Source organism: Echinops telfairi, unplaced genomic scaffold (assembly GCF_000313985.2).
Source record: "Echinops telfairi isolate 266 unplaced genomic scaffold, ASM31398v2 ScPeMD7_28;HRSCAF=97, whole genome shotgun sequence".
In the NCBI taxonomy this organism is placed as follows: Eukaryota; Metazoa; Chordata; class Mammalia; order Afrosoricida; family Tenrecidae; genus Echinops; species Echinops telfairi.
The window spans coordinates 5,327,919-5,344,158 of NW_022103925.1; the positions used below are offsets into that span (position 1 = coordinate 5,327,919).

Below are 16,240 nucleotides of genomic sequence, written 5' to 3' on the forward strand. Positions count from 1 at the left end.
ATCGGCCAGGCTGGCACAATAAACTATCTCACAGCCAGTCCTTTCCAAGGCCCCAGCTATGTCAGTAAAGCCGTCTCAACCCTCAGGACTAGCCTTGCCTCGGGGTGAAGAGCACCCTGCAATGTCCGTCAGCGCCACACTTCATGCTGCGAAGAACTGCCCGGCGGAGCCCTGCCCGCATCCCTGAGCCACAAACCCGTGAGAGAAGACACATGAGTCATTCCGTTTGGAAGCAATCTAGCACACCTGGCCAGGTGCAGAGAGGTCAGGAAACGTTTCTGAAGTTACACAACTAACAAGGGCAGAGTGAGGATCCAAAGCCAGGCAATACGACTAGAGGGGTGGGGGTGGGCCCAGCCCTCTTAACCACAACTCCACATGTGCATGACTGGACTTCTGGAACCTTCAGGACAAGGTGGGGCATGCAAGGTGCCGTGGAGTGGCAGGAGCAGCACAGGGCTCCTTCCCCTGGCAGCTAATTCACCTTGGGGCAGGGAGCATGAGTCTTGTCTGATAGCGAACTGGGCTGTGATAAGGAAGTTACCTTGAGCCTGGGTCTGAAATAAGAACAGTAGATGACAGGATGTAACCAAGCTTGCGCAAATGTCAGCCTTATTGCAAAATACTCGCTTTTGTACATTGTAGCTTTTAGAAAAAACACATGCTGCTACAAGCAGCTTTTTAAAAAAAACTGCAAACTGAAGATAATGCAAAGTTCAACTTTTTAGTTGTGTTATGGCTATAAAAGCTTGTCCCTTGTGTCAAGCACATTTGCACATTTGTTGTCATCATCATTTTCAAAATAATTTCCTTTCAAATGTACAAATGCGCCTGACACAATGGATGGATGGATGGATGGATGGATGGATGGATGGATGGATGGATGGATGGACTGTGATAAGAGTTGCATAAGCCCTCAATAAAATGATTTCTAAAAAAGCTTATCCCAGGTGGAAGTTCGGGGTCCACACTCGGCACTCAACAGTCTAGTGTGGCCCTTCAGCGCTGAGTCTGGGTTTGAACCCAATGAACCTCTTTAAAGGTGGACTCGGTCTCTGTCATTCTGTTTACTCATCAACCTGCTTACAACATTTGGGGGTCCCACCGAGACACCTAGAGGTTTATGGGCCAAACCGCCTCCTGTTTCTGAGGAGCAGTCTCTGTGGCTGTGTCTTGGTGCTGGACGCGGTGGAAGCCGCCACCCGGTTCTCCCCGAGACGTCGGGTGTAGAGCCCCAGGTAATCTGTTCAGTTCTGAGGCGCCTGCTTGTCTGTACACTACTTGTTCTGTGTTTCTGTCTGTCATCTTACAGCCACCACTTCTCCTCCTACAGGCATAGCATCAGCCCAAGGAAAACATCAGTCCACCCCGCTCGACCTCATGCTGACCCACTGGCCTCTGTGGAAGAAGGGGGCCTCCTCCCACGGGAGACGGTCAGTCACAGTGCATTATTGACACTTTGTTCCTATGATTGGGCCCAGTTTGACCTTGGGTGGCCTCCTGAAGGCACCTTTAACCTTTCACTGTTACCCTATTTGCGCTCTCATTCTAGGTCAAGTTCATAGAAAGGACGGCCAACCTAACCAGCTCCTCTATATTTTCTTTGAATTGGCAATGTGGGGTCCAAACCTCCCTGGGTAAAAACCCTTCCCCGAATTCTCATCACCTCTGTCCCCCGTACTAAGGCCTGGATACCTGCCACAGTCTTACAAGACTCCGACCCTGAAGGCTTTCTGCCCTTATCCCATTCCGGGACAGACCACCCAATCCTCGAGCTCCGCCCTCCCATCCTGACCCAAGCTCAAACTTTTTCGCGTCCCATACCCGAGATGGAGTTTGTTTTCATCCCAGTCCCCAACTGCACCTATTTTGCCCCTCTGTGAGATAGGACCACCTCCAGGAGCCCAGCCAAGACGCCCTTTCATGATTTACGCTCCTTTCTCTACCTCTGACCTTTGTCATTGGAAACAGCAGAACCCACCTTTTTCTACCACCCACAGGGCTGGATCTCCCTTTTCCACTCATCAGCCCACGTGGGACGGCTGTCAGCGACTGCCTCACACTCTTTACAGCCAAAGGACACGGTGGGATCCGTCCTGGGGGCAAATGGGTGCCCGGGGCAGACCCTCAGAAACGGGAAAGTGTGTCCCCTTTCGCCACCCTGATTGGCCCCTGGGGGCCCGGAAGGTAGGGAGAGCCTCCCCATGTACTTACTGGTGGGACTCTGACGAGTGGTCTCCGGGAGGCGGCGTGCCCCCTATCCCTCTGTCTAGAGTGACTCGGTGATTCCGGGCAAGACCGAGAGGCTGGCCGCCTATCTAGAAAAGCTGTGTGCGGCCTGCTGGCTGTTACCCCAGTGGACCTGAGGCAGCAGGCAACCGAAAAGCTGTTGGCCAAGCTTTTGTCCCCCAGGCAGCCCCAGACGTCAAGAAAAAGCTTCAAAAACTAGAAAAATCTGCAGGCAAAAATATTAGTGAGTTATTAAAAATAGTAAAACAGTCCCTATTGTTATAGGGACCCTCCGAAAGAAAGGCAGGCTAAAGCAATGGCCAGAACCCTCCCCCTAACCACAGGGGGAACAGAGCCCTGCCCAGGGTCAGGGAAAAACAGCTCGCTCAAACCACTGGGCAAAACTCAATGTACTCACTGCAAGAAAAAAAAGATTGGAAATCCAACTGCCCAAAGTGACCTCAATGAAGAAACTAGCCCCCCCCACCCCCACCCCACCCTCGGCAGAGACCCCACCTATTCCAGCATCAGAACTGGAATGAAGAGTTCCGAGCACGGCTGTTACCCCCGCCACCACCTCCCCCAGCCCAGGGCAACCCTGATCGTGGGAGGCAGGCCTGCCACATTCCAAGTAGACACAGGGGCAACCCACTCAGTCCTCAAGGAAGCAGCAGAAAGAAAACTTCCATTCAAGAGGCAACAAACACACCAGAAACTGTCTCCTGGACCTCAAGGAGGAAAACACACCTGGACAAAGGTGAGGTCGAGCACTCTTTCCTCCTCATGCCAGACTGTGCCTACCCCCTCCAGGAGACTTACTGCACACACGTAAGGGGTGATCAGCTCTCAACCAGGCCGTACCCCAGTAGCACTGAGTGGGCCCGTAGAAGCCCCCGCGGGTCTCTGTGACTCTTCCCTTGAATGACTGTTATCTTTTGACAGTCACCGAGTCTTCCTCTTGAGCGTATAAGGGAAGATTATTGACTGAAGTCTTCCCGCGGGGTTGGCAGAAGATCTACCCCCCTCCACACCACTCCCTGGGGCTTGCAGTCCACGTGCCTCCAGTTACGGTTCAGCTAAAACCTGGCGGTCAGCCCTATGCATGCTGTAGAAAGCCCAGCCAGGTGGGTCTCCAACTTGGGCCTAACTTAATACCAGGCTCTGCTCTTAAATCACCCTACCTAGAGGAGCATTTTCAGCTGCACTCCAGCTAAATCCCACCACCCTGCTAGCCGGGCTGACCCAGAGGCTGCTCCCATCCACAAGTGTGGCGATCTAACCCAACTGACCACAGTACCGGCTGATTTAACCAGCACCCAGCTCAAGAAGCCTGGACTCCCCCTCGACGCCAGTGGCTCTCAACCTTCCTAATGCCACGACCCTGCAGTTCCTCATGTGGTGGTGACCCCTATGTGGGTGTACCTGCATGTGAGCAGACGCGCCTGGAGGCAGATAAGACCATCAGAAATATGGTCTTAGGTGACCCCTGTCGTGAAAGGGTCATTCGACCCCCAGGTTGAGAACCGCTGCTCTACACGGACAGAGCTCTCTCTCTCATCAAAGATAAGTCAGGATGGCTGGAGCTGCAGTGGTCCCCGACGATTGTTTTGTGGTCTGACTCTGGACCACCTGGAACCTCAGCACAGTGGGCTAACAGGATTGCTCTTACACAGGCTCTTTGGATGGCAGAAGTCAAGAGGGTAACTGTTTGGACTAATAAATCAGTATGCGTTCGCCATGCTTCATGTACATGAGGTAATATATAAAGAAAGAAGTCTGCTACCCTCCAAAGGGACTGATATTAAAAACAAGAAGGAAATTTTACAGCAGTTAAAAGCCATCTGGGCACCCAGCCAAGTGTCTGTTATACGCTGCCCTGGTCACCAAAAGGGAACACAGTGGCCATAGCCAACCGAAAGGCAGATGAAGCAGTTAAGAATGTTAAGAATGGACCTTACTGGCCGAGCTCCGCCTGCCCAACCCTCCTTCACTGACGGCCCTAGCCACAAAATTATACCCCACAGGAACACTACAGTTGACCATCCCCTCCAGCCATGAGCCTCACCTCCCTCACGCTGGTGCAGCTCCTCCAACCACTCCCAGTGACCACCAGCCACCGGCCAGTGACGGCTTCATGGCACTGACTGATATTAAATTGGACACGCTGTCTCTGCTCTGAGGGGCACCAACGTCCCATCTTCAGGTTTGACTTGTGTCAGTTGTGGCCCAGCTATGGGTCAGGGTCAAGAAATGAAGATGGTAGCCTAAGAGCTGCAGCATGGGCTAGTGTCACGAGCAGGGCCAGAGAAACAGGGCACAGGATGTAGTTGAAGCACCAGAGAGGGTGTGGTCATCTCAGAGATGAAAAGTCTCAGCAGGGAGCCGAAGCTACGCGTGCCCCACCACCGGTCCCAGATCCTGCCATAGTGAAGGACGGTTTCATGGTGGGTCATGGAGCTGTGAAACAGAAGCCACTGGGGACACTGTTTCCCCCCTGACCCAAACATTTTTTCAGCAGAGAGACAAATGTAACTAAACCCTGCAAAGGAACCCAGTGTAATCCTTCTCTCATTCAACCAACGTATGACCCGACCTCAAGGGCAGGAGTGGGACTTGGGAAAGCACCGAGATTTAAATGGTAACTTTCAGGCACTGACCCAGGAGCAGAGATCACTGTCCAAAGAAAAGCTCCCCCCTTGAACCAAGGAGGACTTTGTGTTGACCTAAGGGAAAGGTGTTGTTTTTATGCCAATAATACGGGGATTGTCTGACAGAGGTTAGCAGAAGTCAGAAAAGAATGAGATGAGAGACAGAAGGTAAGAGAGCAAGGGCAGTTAGTCTGGAAAGTGGTTAACGTGTCCCTGGCTAACCACCTCCTGTCTGCCCGTCCTGGGGTCAGTAGCCATTTTAATTCTCTTGTTAATTTTAGGTCGTTTTATAAATACGTAGTAAAGTTTGTGCAGGAATGAGTCATGGCAGTAACGTTAACGGCCCTGAGGCAACACTATAGAGTATTACCAACGCATGGCACTGAGTTAATTTTAGGTCCGAGTCAGGAGATGCAATATTGACCCAAGACCAGTGGGGGATGTGATAAGGAAGTTACATTGAGTCTGGGTCTGAAATAACGAATAGCAGATGACCGGATGTACCCATGATACAAATGTCAGCCTTATTGCAAAATATTCCGCTTATGTACACTGTAGCTTTCAGAAAAACCACACGCTGCTACAAGAAGCTTTTGGGGGAAAAACTGCAAACTAAAGATAATGCAAAGTTTGCCTTTTTAAAAGAAAATAACTGTGTGTACTATGATATTAAAATTTGTTCCAGGTCGAAGCTCGGGGCCCACACTCGGCCCTCAACAGAGTCTAGTGTGGCCCTCAGCGCTGAGTCTGCACTCAGTCTCTGTCATTCTGCTCACTCATCAACCTGCTCACAACAGTCCCAGCGGCAGCGAGCACATGGCCGTGCAAGTAGGAGGTGTTCCGCAGGTAGCTTTTCGATGCATGAAGACTTTGGGTCCACTGTCTTATCTGTAAAAAATGGAGGGGTCTCCACGGTCCCAGATGACCTTTAGGGTCTCTTCCTGTTCTAAACCCTACACATCTCTACCAGGAACGGGATAGTGGGAAGAGGGGTGGGATGGCATTACACAGAATGGAACTATGGGAAGAGAGGAAACCAGTAAAGGCCAGAAGCAGCCGGGACAAGTGAGACTGACACGGAGCTTCTGGAGGTACCAGGAGCCAAACCCACAAACCCACTGCTGCCAAGGAGTTTCCCACTCATGGTGTCCCAGCAGGGCAGAGCAGAGCGCTCCACAGGGGTCACGGGGCTGTGGGTCCACGTGGAAGCACACAGCCACGTCTTTCTCCGGGGCAGTGGCTGGAGGCTTTGAACCACCAACCTCTTGGTCAGATGCCAAGGACATTAACCACTGAACCCCACCCCACCCCTGGGGTTCTAAACAAGAGTCAGGAGAAGCAAACCCAGTGTGTTTTTAACTTCAGGGGAGGGCCCAGGGAGCACATGCCCTGTCGGGTGGGGCAACGCCTCAAACGTATCACACATCTCACGACAGGATTGCGGATGTTTGTTCCATGGAGCCTGCTCCACGGGTCCTCAGCTCGTGCCCCTCTCCATTGGCACGTTTGCCTTCCACACCAAATCCACACTCACTGCCAGTGCGTCCTTTCCACCTCACAGTGACCCGACTGGGCAAGGCAGAGTTGCCCGTGCCTATCCTAGACTGTGACGCTTTACGGGGGTGGAAAACAACATCTTTCACCCAAGGAGCAGCTGGTGGCTTTGAACTGCTGACCTTGTGCTTAACAGCCCAACACTAGGGCACCCTGTGTTGTTCTGACTGATAGCGACCCTATGTACAACAGAACAAAACACTGCCCGGTCCTGTACCATCCTCACAATTGTTCCCACGCCTGGGTCCACTGTTGCAGCCACTAGGTCGATCCATCTCATTGAGGGCCTTCCACGTTTTCACTGCCCCTCCACTTTAGCAAGCATAACAAACTACGGGCAGCCTTAACAAGAATGGGAATCCCAGAACACGTCATTGTGCGCATGTGGAACTTGTCCATGGATCAAGAGGCAGTTGTGTGACCAGAACAAGGGAACAGCGCCCGGTTTAAAATCAGGAAAGGTGTGCGTCAGAGTTGTATCCTCTCACAAGACTTGTTCGATCTACATGCTGAGCAAATCATCAGAGAATCGGGCTCATATGAGGAAGAGTGTGGCATCAGGATCAGAGGAAGGCTTAGTGAGAGTCTGCAGTAACCTCACTTGCTGAAAGGGTGGACGTGAGGCACTTGCTAATAAAGAGCAAAGAGTGCAGCCGTCAGTGTGGATGACAACTCAATGTAAGGATGACCAAAGCCCTCACAGAGGGGCCAACATGATGAACAGAAAAAAAGACGGGCATTTTCAGGGATTTCACCTGGCTTGAATCCACAATCAGTACTCAAGAGAGCAAAGCAAGTATGGCATTGGGTAAATCTGCTGCAGAAGACCTCTTTGGGGTGTTGAAAAGCAAGGATGCTACCGTGAAGGCCCTGTCACCAGTAGGCTAAGAACACCACTAGTTTGCATGTTAGGGGCCCGTAACGGTGTGCTCACGTAAATGATGGATGCGAAGACCACAGTGAATGCTGGGTGAGACTCTGACGGTCCCGGAGGACCTAAAATTGAGTGGAATAAATAGTGAAGAGAAGGGAACAGAAAACCTCACATGACAGTTCAAGCAGTTGAAAAAGTAAAGTATTATAAAGAAATAGGTGTGCAGACATGGGGATCAAAAAACCAAAACAGAGCTCGCTCAGCATGGCTCAAACGGCAAGAACTTGAGGAAAGAACTCAGGCCCTGCAAGAACTTGAGGAAAGAACTCAGGCCCTGCGTTGTGGAAGCAGCACGGTGGGTTACACGTTGCTAACCACAAGGTCGGCAGTTTGAAGCCACCAGTCGCTCTCCTTATGATGAGGCTTTCTAGTCCCGTAAACAGCCTTGCAAACCCACAGGAGCAGTTCTGTCTTGTCCTGTAGGGTCCCGCTTGGGTCGCTAGAGTCGGACTGGCTGGACTGCAGTGAAGAGAGATGGGTGAAGCACTGAGCCGGGGCGGCGGGTATCAGACGGCTCACAGCGACCCGAGGGGACCCAGCCGGGCTCCAGAGCGTTTGCAGAACTTGAACGCGCCTTCCCCGGTCCCCCAACCAGAGCCTAGTGGGTTTGAATCCGCAACCTGCTGGCTAACGGCAGCGCCTCTGGAAGGGGCCCTCACGTTCCCGGGGTCCTACTGAGCGCCGCACGACATCCCCCCAGACATGCCCCCGGCGGGGAGGGGCGCAGAGGCCAGGCGGGCGAGCAAGCTCAAGCTCCGCGATGCTCCGGCTGCAGGGGCCCGGCCAAGGTCTGGGTGCCCCGTCCGCCTTGCCCCCGGCGTCCGTCCCGGGTCCCCTTCGGCCCACGGTGGCGGCAGACAGCCTGCCACTCACCCCGCAGCGCCCTAGGGTGCGGGATTCCCGCCGCCGCCTTACCCTTAAAGGTCGCGTCCTCCCCGCCGCCGCCCCTACATCGACCCACCGGTCCCCACGCGCCGCCCGCCGGGCACTGTGGGTGGCGGAACCATCCCGACAGCGTCCCCGGATCCACCGGGCCCGCCCCTCGGCTTCCGCTGCGTCACTTCCGCTGCGGCTTCCGCGCAGGCGCACTGGGGCGCGCGGCGGCGGGAAGCTGCGTTCTTCGCTGGGGAGCCAGGCGGGAGGTGGTGGCTGCGCGGCCGGCGGCGGCGGCGGCGGCGATCCCACGTGCTCCCGGCGGCCGGTTGAAACCGTTGGCGGGCGGCGGCCAAGAGGTAAGGGGACTAAAGCCCAGGGTCCGGCCGAGGCGGTTGAGGTTCAGGGGAGCGGAGTGTAGGGGCGGCACGGCTGTCGCCTGCCTCCCATTCATCAGGGGCGACCGCGCCAGGCGCTTGCACCCCGGGGAGCGCGGGGCACGCGTTGCGTTCAGGTCTCACTCGTGCCGCGGACCGAGCGTGGCTCCTCGGAGCTTTCGTCGTTCGGCACATGGCGCTCCGGGGCCGATCCCTTGTGCAGCCACAAGCACGTCACTCCCGCTTTGGAGGAGGGATGCCCGCGTTTTGAGGAGGCGCCCAGCCCAGGGCAGACAGCTGGACTGGCTTTGCTGCACGTGGGGGACCAGGCCCTACTCCCCTCGGGGTCTGGGGAGACTTGGCCTCTTAGGAAATAGCCTGGGGGGCGCTTGCTGGCAGAGAGCACGGGTTGGGGGGCAACGAAGTAAGTGGATGTCCGACCTGGCGCCTGGTTTATTTCACCGCTTCCCTCTTCTGTGCGCAAGGACTCAATCACAGACCCTAACTCCCAGGACTAGGACTCAACCTGGGACAGCGCTTGGCACATAGTAGGTGTTTGCGTTTTTTGTTGGAGAAGGTTTGGCGCCGAAAGCAGTGCGCGTGATGGATGGGGCACCCCATTCGTCCGTCAGTGTGCTAGCTGAGGATCAGATACCTGTCCCCTAGAACTTCTGCAAGGAGGGGAAGGGGCTTCTGGGGATGCACACTGCAACCCTGTCGACCCCGCATTCCGGGGTGCAGGCAGGATGATTGCCCTGCTGCCCTGCCCTGCAGTCAGAATTCCGCCCCTGAAGGCGCTTGGGCTGGTCTGGGACCTGTCCCAGTGGGGAACACTCATACTTTAGCTTCACACTGCCCTCGGAGGTAGATAGATGACCCATCTTGCAGGTAGACGGGCATTCTGGGACGTTTAAAAAGAACTCAAAACGGCCAGGGAGTCGATGCTGACTCCAAGCGACTGCCCCTGTGAGGCTCAGAGACTGTCAGTCTTCAAGGGAGTAGAAAGCTGGTGGTTTTGAACTGCTGACTTTGCAGTCCTGCACACCCGCAGCCCTAACATAGCTTTAATAAGGGCCGGAGCAGAAAGAAACAGAGCCCCTTAGTGATGGTTCCATTCTGTGTCAGCGCCCTGCGGGTTTCCATAGCAGTGTAGTGGCTGACTCGTGCCTCCCTCATTTTCTTGAAGCAAGGCCTTTCCCGCTAAAAAAGCTGCTGCCGTTCAGCTGACTGGGCCTCCACCCTCGCAGACAGTAGGGCCTCTCCCCGGGGGAGGCCATGGATCTCTACCGAAACAGCAGACCACCTCCCCTTTGAGCCCGCTGTGTGGGGCTCACACCTCCGTCCTCCTGGCTGGCAGCTCCATGCTTAACCCAGGGTACCACCTAGGGCTGTGGTTCTCAACTTTGCTAACGCCACGACCCTTTCATACAGTTCCTCATGTGGTGGGGACCCCCCCAACCATAACATTACTTTCGTTGCTACTTCATCACTGTAATTTAGCTACTGTTATGAATCGTCGTGTAAATATCTGATAGGCAAGATGTATTTTCATTGTTACAAATTGAAGATAATTAAAGCATAGTGATGAATCACAAAAGCATGTATATTGTGAAGTATTTCTAATGACAAGTGAAATTTTGTCTTGAAGCATGGTGTAGCGTGGGTAACAGTCTTCACACCGGGCACTCATCTGGACTGACCCACCCGGAGACTAGAGGTGCGGTGTCTCAGTTCCTAAGACCATAGGAAATATGTGAGGGCCAGCTCCTCACAGAGGGGCAGCTGGGGTCTTGTGTGGAGCTCCTTACTGTCTGTGTCATTAGCCCGCTGAGCAGGCATGGCAGCATCCCATCTTGCTCTCAGACTTCAAATATCTAACCGGGAACACTTGCTACAAAGTGTTTTCCCAGCGGCCAAGTCCAAATCCTCTCCTGGGTCGATGTTTAGTCAGCGAGCAGCTCAGTCCCTGGGGCGGCCTGTTTTGCAGCCACGTTGCCAACAGCCCTGGCTTCCCTCAGTTGTTAAGCTGTGCTTGCCACCGTCCCTCTAGGCCAGTGGTTCCCATCCTTCCTAATGCTGCGACCCTTTCATATGGTTCCTCGTGTGGTGGGGACCCCCAACCATAAAAGTATTTTCGTTGCTACTTCATCACTGCCATTTTGTGATGAATCAGGGTTGTTCAACCCCCAAAGGGTCGAGACCCACGGGTTGAGAACCACTGCTGTAGGCACTGCGGGATGCCTGCCCTACCCTGCTGGAATGGGAAACTGGGGAGCCTCCCCTCGACCTCCCGCTGGGGGATCTCAGCAGCAAGGTTGGGGTGCTCTGGGCCATCCCCATGGGTAAAGGGGGTTTGCCCTTGATGATGAGCTGCTTCAGAGAAGGAGCCCGTTGCTGGCGAGTCGGTTCAGGCTCATCACGACGGGCCCTGCACTTAGACGATGATGCTCCTTATAAAACACTGGAGAGTCTTTCAACTGACCAGCGCTGCTTCTGCGTGGTGAGTCCCAGCGTCTTACCCCGGGCTTAGCAAATTTACTATTGGAGAGCCATACACCTGTATTTTAGACACACATGAAATTACCATTGTCGGTATCATAAATCCTTTCCATTTTTTTCAATTTTATTTCGACCCATGTGTACTTGTGCCCCGCAGTTTGCCAGCCCCTGGTCCTTGTCTCTGTGGCTGCCCTGACAAATCCCACTGGTGGGTGGGTGGGTGTCTTCAAAGAAGGGTGCTGGCTCGCCCCACAGGATCCTGGCTGTGTGGGCCCCGCCTCCCAGCTTAGTGGTCTTGGGGTTCCTTGGCCTCCTGTCTCTGGGGCTGCTCCTCTTCCCCTTTTCTCGGTGGCACAGTGGGTTGTGTTGGGCTGCTAACCACCGCCGTCAGCAGTTCAAGACCACCAGCCGCTCTGCAGGAGAAAGACGAGGCTTTCTACGCGCACAGAGTAGTCTCAGAAACCCACAAGGGCAGTTCATCCCTGTGCTATCCGGTCACCATGAATCGGAACAGAACCAAACCCACTGCCATCAAGTCGGCTCCAGCTCGGCAGCTGGGACAGTATCCGTTGCTGGCTATGTGTGTGGGGCCCCAATTCTTCCAGAGCGGTGCTCAGGACACCCGGATTCCGGAACACCAGCCATTGGGGGCCTCAGATGTGGGGGTCGGGTGGGGCAATTATTTCTGACCAAGTGGGAGTGAAGGTACGCATCTCCCCTTGCACACCCTGGGCAAGGCGAGTCTCAACCACCACGGGCACGCCCACACACAGGCCTATAGGGATGTTGTGGACGCTCCCCACGGTGTCCACACGTCACCCCACCGGCCACCCCAAGGGAGAAAGATGGGCTAGCCTTGGAAACCTCCCCTGGGGGCCCTGCGGGTCGGGATCCACTCTCGGCCAGTGGGTTTGGTTCTCCACTTTATCATTCATCTCCCTCAGTTCCGGCCCACCGGCCGCTGCCTCAGCTGCTGTTCCACTAGGGGCCATGCAGCTAGCCGAACGTGCGAATTGCCAGTGGCCGAGCTCTGTGTTCACTTACAGGTGAGGGAGGGGATGGATGTGTGCAGCCAGCCCATGGTGGCGACCTTGTTTACAAGAGGAGACAGTGCCGGCAGGTTGAGTCCATGTCACTGAGGGTCACCCTCGCTGGCGACTGACCCTTCCTGGAGACCTGCCTAAGCATGCGGTGCTCCCCTGGTGTGGCCAGTGTTCCACTGTGACCCACACGCTTCTCAACATCTAATTTTTGTTGGCATTGGCTCACCGTGGCCTTGTCTTCCTAGTCTTTCTGAATCTGGACACTCCGCTCACACCTGTGCACTGTGGGGGACCCTGCTGGTGTTGGATCTATCAGCGACACAGCTTGAAGCAGCACCGCAGCCACCGCAGTCCGACAAAGCGACAGGCATTTAGATCCGACGTACACGTTAGGCTTCAAGGAGCTCGTGGTGGGGTGGGGAGGATTCCATCGTCTTAATTCCAGTTGTTGGCGAACTCTTTTGGAATTCCCTCTGATTTATTTACTTAGGTTTATTTAGGTATGTGGGCACACACCCTAGTTCATAACCAAAACTCACCACCATCAAATTGACTGTGACTCATAAGGACCCCATCGGATAGATTAGAACTGGCCCTCTGGTTTTCTGAGCTCATAAACCTTCTTGAGAGCAGGATGCTTCCCCTTTCTCCATGCAGGGACTGGTGGGGTCGAACTGCTGACCCTATGCTTAGTAGCCCAACGCCTAACCCGTGACGCCACCAGGGCCTCCTCTGGTCTGTCTATAGCTTATGGTTGTTAGTGAGAGAGGAGGAAGATGACGACGGTAAGGCTTTCTACTCCCCATCAAGGTTTCCAGCCTTGGGAACCCAAGGGAGCATCGACTATGTCCTGACGGGTGGCTGTGAGTCAGGATCAACTCAATGGCAGTGAGTTTTCTGGTTTGGCTTTTTCTTTTTAATTATTACTAGCAAAAATATGATAGTTTACTTAACACACAAAGGTCTCCCACTTCAAAAGCTAGCCTGGTTGTGCGCCTGTGTGACTTTGGGCAAATATCTTGACCTCTCTGGTCCCGGTTTGCCCCGTGCCGACTGTCCTCACAGAGTCGTGTTGAGAACGGGCCAGCGCAGACACAGCAGGCCTTCGCCCCAACTGCCGCCCGTCCCTGCTGGGCTGGGCGCTGACTCCCCTGGACGGCTCTTACCTGCTCACCTCTGCCAGGTGGAGTCGTCTGTCTGCGGGTGGGATTGGGTGTGGTTGCCAAGTTGGCTGTCAGGGTGGTGCAGCCGGTTCCGGCCATCGTCACAGTCTCGACCCCTTTTCTCTCTCAGGACAAGGCCAGAGCCCCCCACTCGGCTCACCATGGTGTTTTTCACCTGCGACGCGTGCGGTGAGTCGGTGAAGAAGGGGCAGGTGGAGAAGCACGTGGCCGCCTGCAGGAGCTGCCGGTGCCTGTCGTGCATGGACTGCGGGAAGGATTTCTGGTGAGCTCGCAGCCCACGCGCCGGCAGAGGCAGGGGAGTTTGAGGAAAAGGACGGTTAAAAAGGCCGTCTGTGGGCCACGTGTTAAAGTAGATGTGATTCTTTAAAGGATTTCCCTTTTCTGGAAAACATCGAGAGCCCTAGGGTCCCAGTGGCTAAAGCGCGAGGTCGGGCCAGAGTCCACAGGCCCCCATGCTCTGCAGGAGAAACGAGTTGGCCTTACGCCCCTGTCTTCCTAAGAGGACAGTTTCGGAAGCCCCTGGGGCTGTCCTGCTCTGTCCCCTCGGTGCCTGTGAGTTGAATGGACTCCACAGCAGACAGGAGATGCTGTCGCAGTGGACGCACTGACCGAACGGGGAAACAGGCTCCAGGGAGACGGGTGTCTAGGCAAGTAGAGCATTTGATCAGTCGGGGCCTGCACAGTCCTCTGGTTGTCAAAGTTACCACGCCCAGGCATCAGAGCAAAGGCAGGCGACAGTGCTGAATAGCTGTCCTTGCTCGAAGATAACAGATTCCTAAACCCAAAACCCTGTCTGCTGTGCACAAGCCCACGGCCATCCGGTGGAGTCTGACTCCCAGTGACCCCGTGTAAGGTGTCCGAGGGGGGCACATGGCCCCACCTTTCTCCCGCAGAGCAGCTGCAGATGCTCCCCCACTGTTCTCGAGGCGATCCTGACTGAGGTGGACCCTGCAGGACAGAGCAGAACTGCCCCGAGGGTGTCCCAGGCCGCCCAGCCTCGTCCTGCTGCCACGAGGAGCAGGTGGTGGGTGTGAACTGCTGGCTCTGCCCTCGGCAGCCCAGCGCCCGACCCACAGCACCACCAGGGCGAGGGGTTTCCTGTAGAAGAGGTGCTGGGTCCTCCCAGGAAGGTGGAGGTGGACCTGGGGGGAAGCATCTCTGCCTGGACCAGTGAGGTGACTGACTGCTTCCACCGAAGGCGCAGACCAGTCTGGGATCCCTTGCAGAGGGCTGACCTGGTTAGGAGCTCTGGGGGTGTCACAGGTTACCCACTGAGCTGCTAACCACGGGTCAGCGGTTCTAACCCACCAGCTGAGCCCTGGCAGCATAGTGGTCTACACATCGAGCCGCTAACCACAAGGCCAGGGGTTTGAATCCACCAGCTGAGCCACGGGCGGAAGGTGAGGCTGTCTCCTCCTGCAGTGAGTTAAAGTCTCGGGACCCCGCCCTTTGGTTTCCTGTTACGCTGCTGCTCCCAGGGGCTGCGCCTGGCCCCATGTCGCCCTTTGGGGTTTGAGCGGTGCCTGTGAGCATCCATTTCAAGCCATTCCAGGGACATAGGTTTTTAGTCTCGTGGCCAATGGCACTGTGGGTTAAGCATCGGGCTGCTAACTACAGGGTTGGCGGTTGAAATCCACCAGCCGCTCCACGGGATAGAGATGAGGCTGCCTGCGCCCGTAAAGATTTACCGTCCCGAACCCGTCTCCAGGCGTTAGTCAGATTTGCCTCCACGGCAGCCTGCGTCGTGTGTGGCGAAAGCTTGACCCCTAAAAGGGTTGATGCCATGGCCCCCAATTGGGCTCAAAGAATAGCTGTGAGGGCGGTGCCGGACCAGCTGTGTTCCCGTCTGCTGTGTGCAACGCGCTTTCCCCAACAGCACAACAGCCAAGGGACAAGACCAGGCCGGGTCTATTTCCCTGAGGAGCCCAGAGACCCAGAAGCTTTCAAGAGAGGGCACCTTCTTTCTCAGAACCCCCAGACTGGGGTCTTTGGGGCGGGCTGTGGCGAACGATCAAGATACCTTCCAGCTCGTGGGCTCTTCTGGCCGACTGCCTGGTGCACATATTTGTAACGTATAGTGTCACCGCCCAGCAACAGAATTCTCCCCCTTCAGCACACCTTCACTCACTGTGAGCACAAGGGATGCTGAAGTAAACTTGAAGAAGTCGTGTCTATCTGATCGGAGACCAAACCAAAAACTTACCTGCCCTCGAGGGAATTCCGACTCATGGAGGCCCCACAGGACAGGGTAGAGCTGCCCTCAGTGGGTTTCTGAGGCTGCCCATGTTTCCCGGAGCAGGAAGCCTCATCTTGCTCCCAAGGAGCTGCTGGTGGTTTCGAACTGCTGACCTGTCCACCAGGGGCTCCTTTGGTTGAAGACATTCTATATAATAAGATGGGTGGTGGGGTTTGCTGCTGATGGATGTGGAAGGGGGAGATAGGTGGTTATGACGAGAGGGTCTAAGCCCCGCCAGTGTCTCTGTGGGCAGTTCAGGCCTTGTGGGTCAGTGCTGCCCACTAGGCTCCCACTCCTGGGGCCTGAGGATGCACAACAAAGCGAAACTGCCCGGCCCTGCGCCAGCCTCACAACTGCCCTTACATGTGAACCCGTGTGGCAGCCACTGTGGCAGCCCATCCCGCCGACGGCCTTCGGCCTTCCTCTGCACCGCCAGGGACCGGCCTCCTGACAGCATGTCCAAAGTACCTGAGAGGAAGCCCCCCCATCTTTGTCTCCGAGGAGCACTCTAGCCGTACCTCTTCCAAGACAGGCTGTCTGTCTTTGGCAGCCCCTGGCCCTGTCTGTGGTCTCCTTCGTGTCCAGCTGTCACAGGCCCAGGAGGCGACGGGGAATCCCATGGCTTGGGTCAGGCACACCTTCATCCTTGTTTTTTGCCGCTCG

General features: G+C 55.4%; 1 protein-coding gene across 1 annotated transcript in view; it reads left to right on the forward strand.

Annotated features, from left to right (window-relative positions):
- Positions 1-10,788: 10,788 nt before the first annotated feature.
- The window catches only part of LYAR (Ly1 antibody reactive), a 15,939-nt gene continuing 10,487 nt past the window's right edge, over positions 10,789-16,240 (forward strand). Inside the window, 3 exon segments of the mRNA XM_045289484.1 lie at positions 10,789-11,115; positions 12,968-13,045; positions 13,451-13,682. Coding sequence (XP_045145419.1) covers positions 11,057-11,115; positions 12,968-13,045; positions 13,451-13,682 — 369 coding nt within the window. The 5' untranslated portion in view covers positions 10,789-11,056.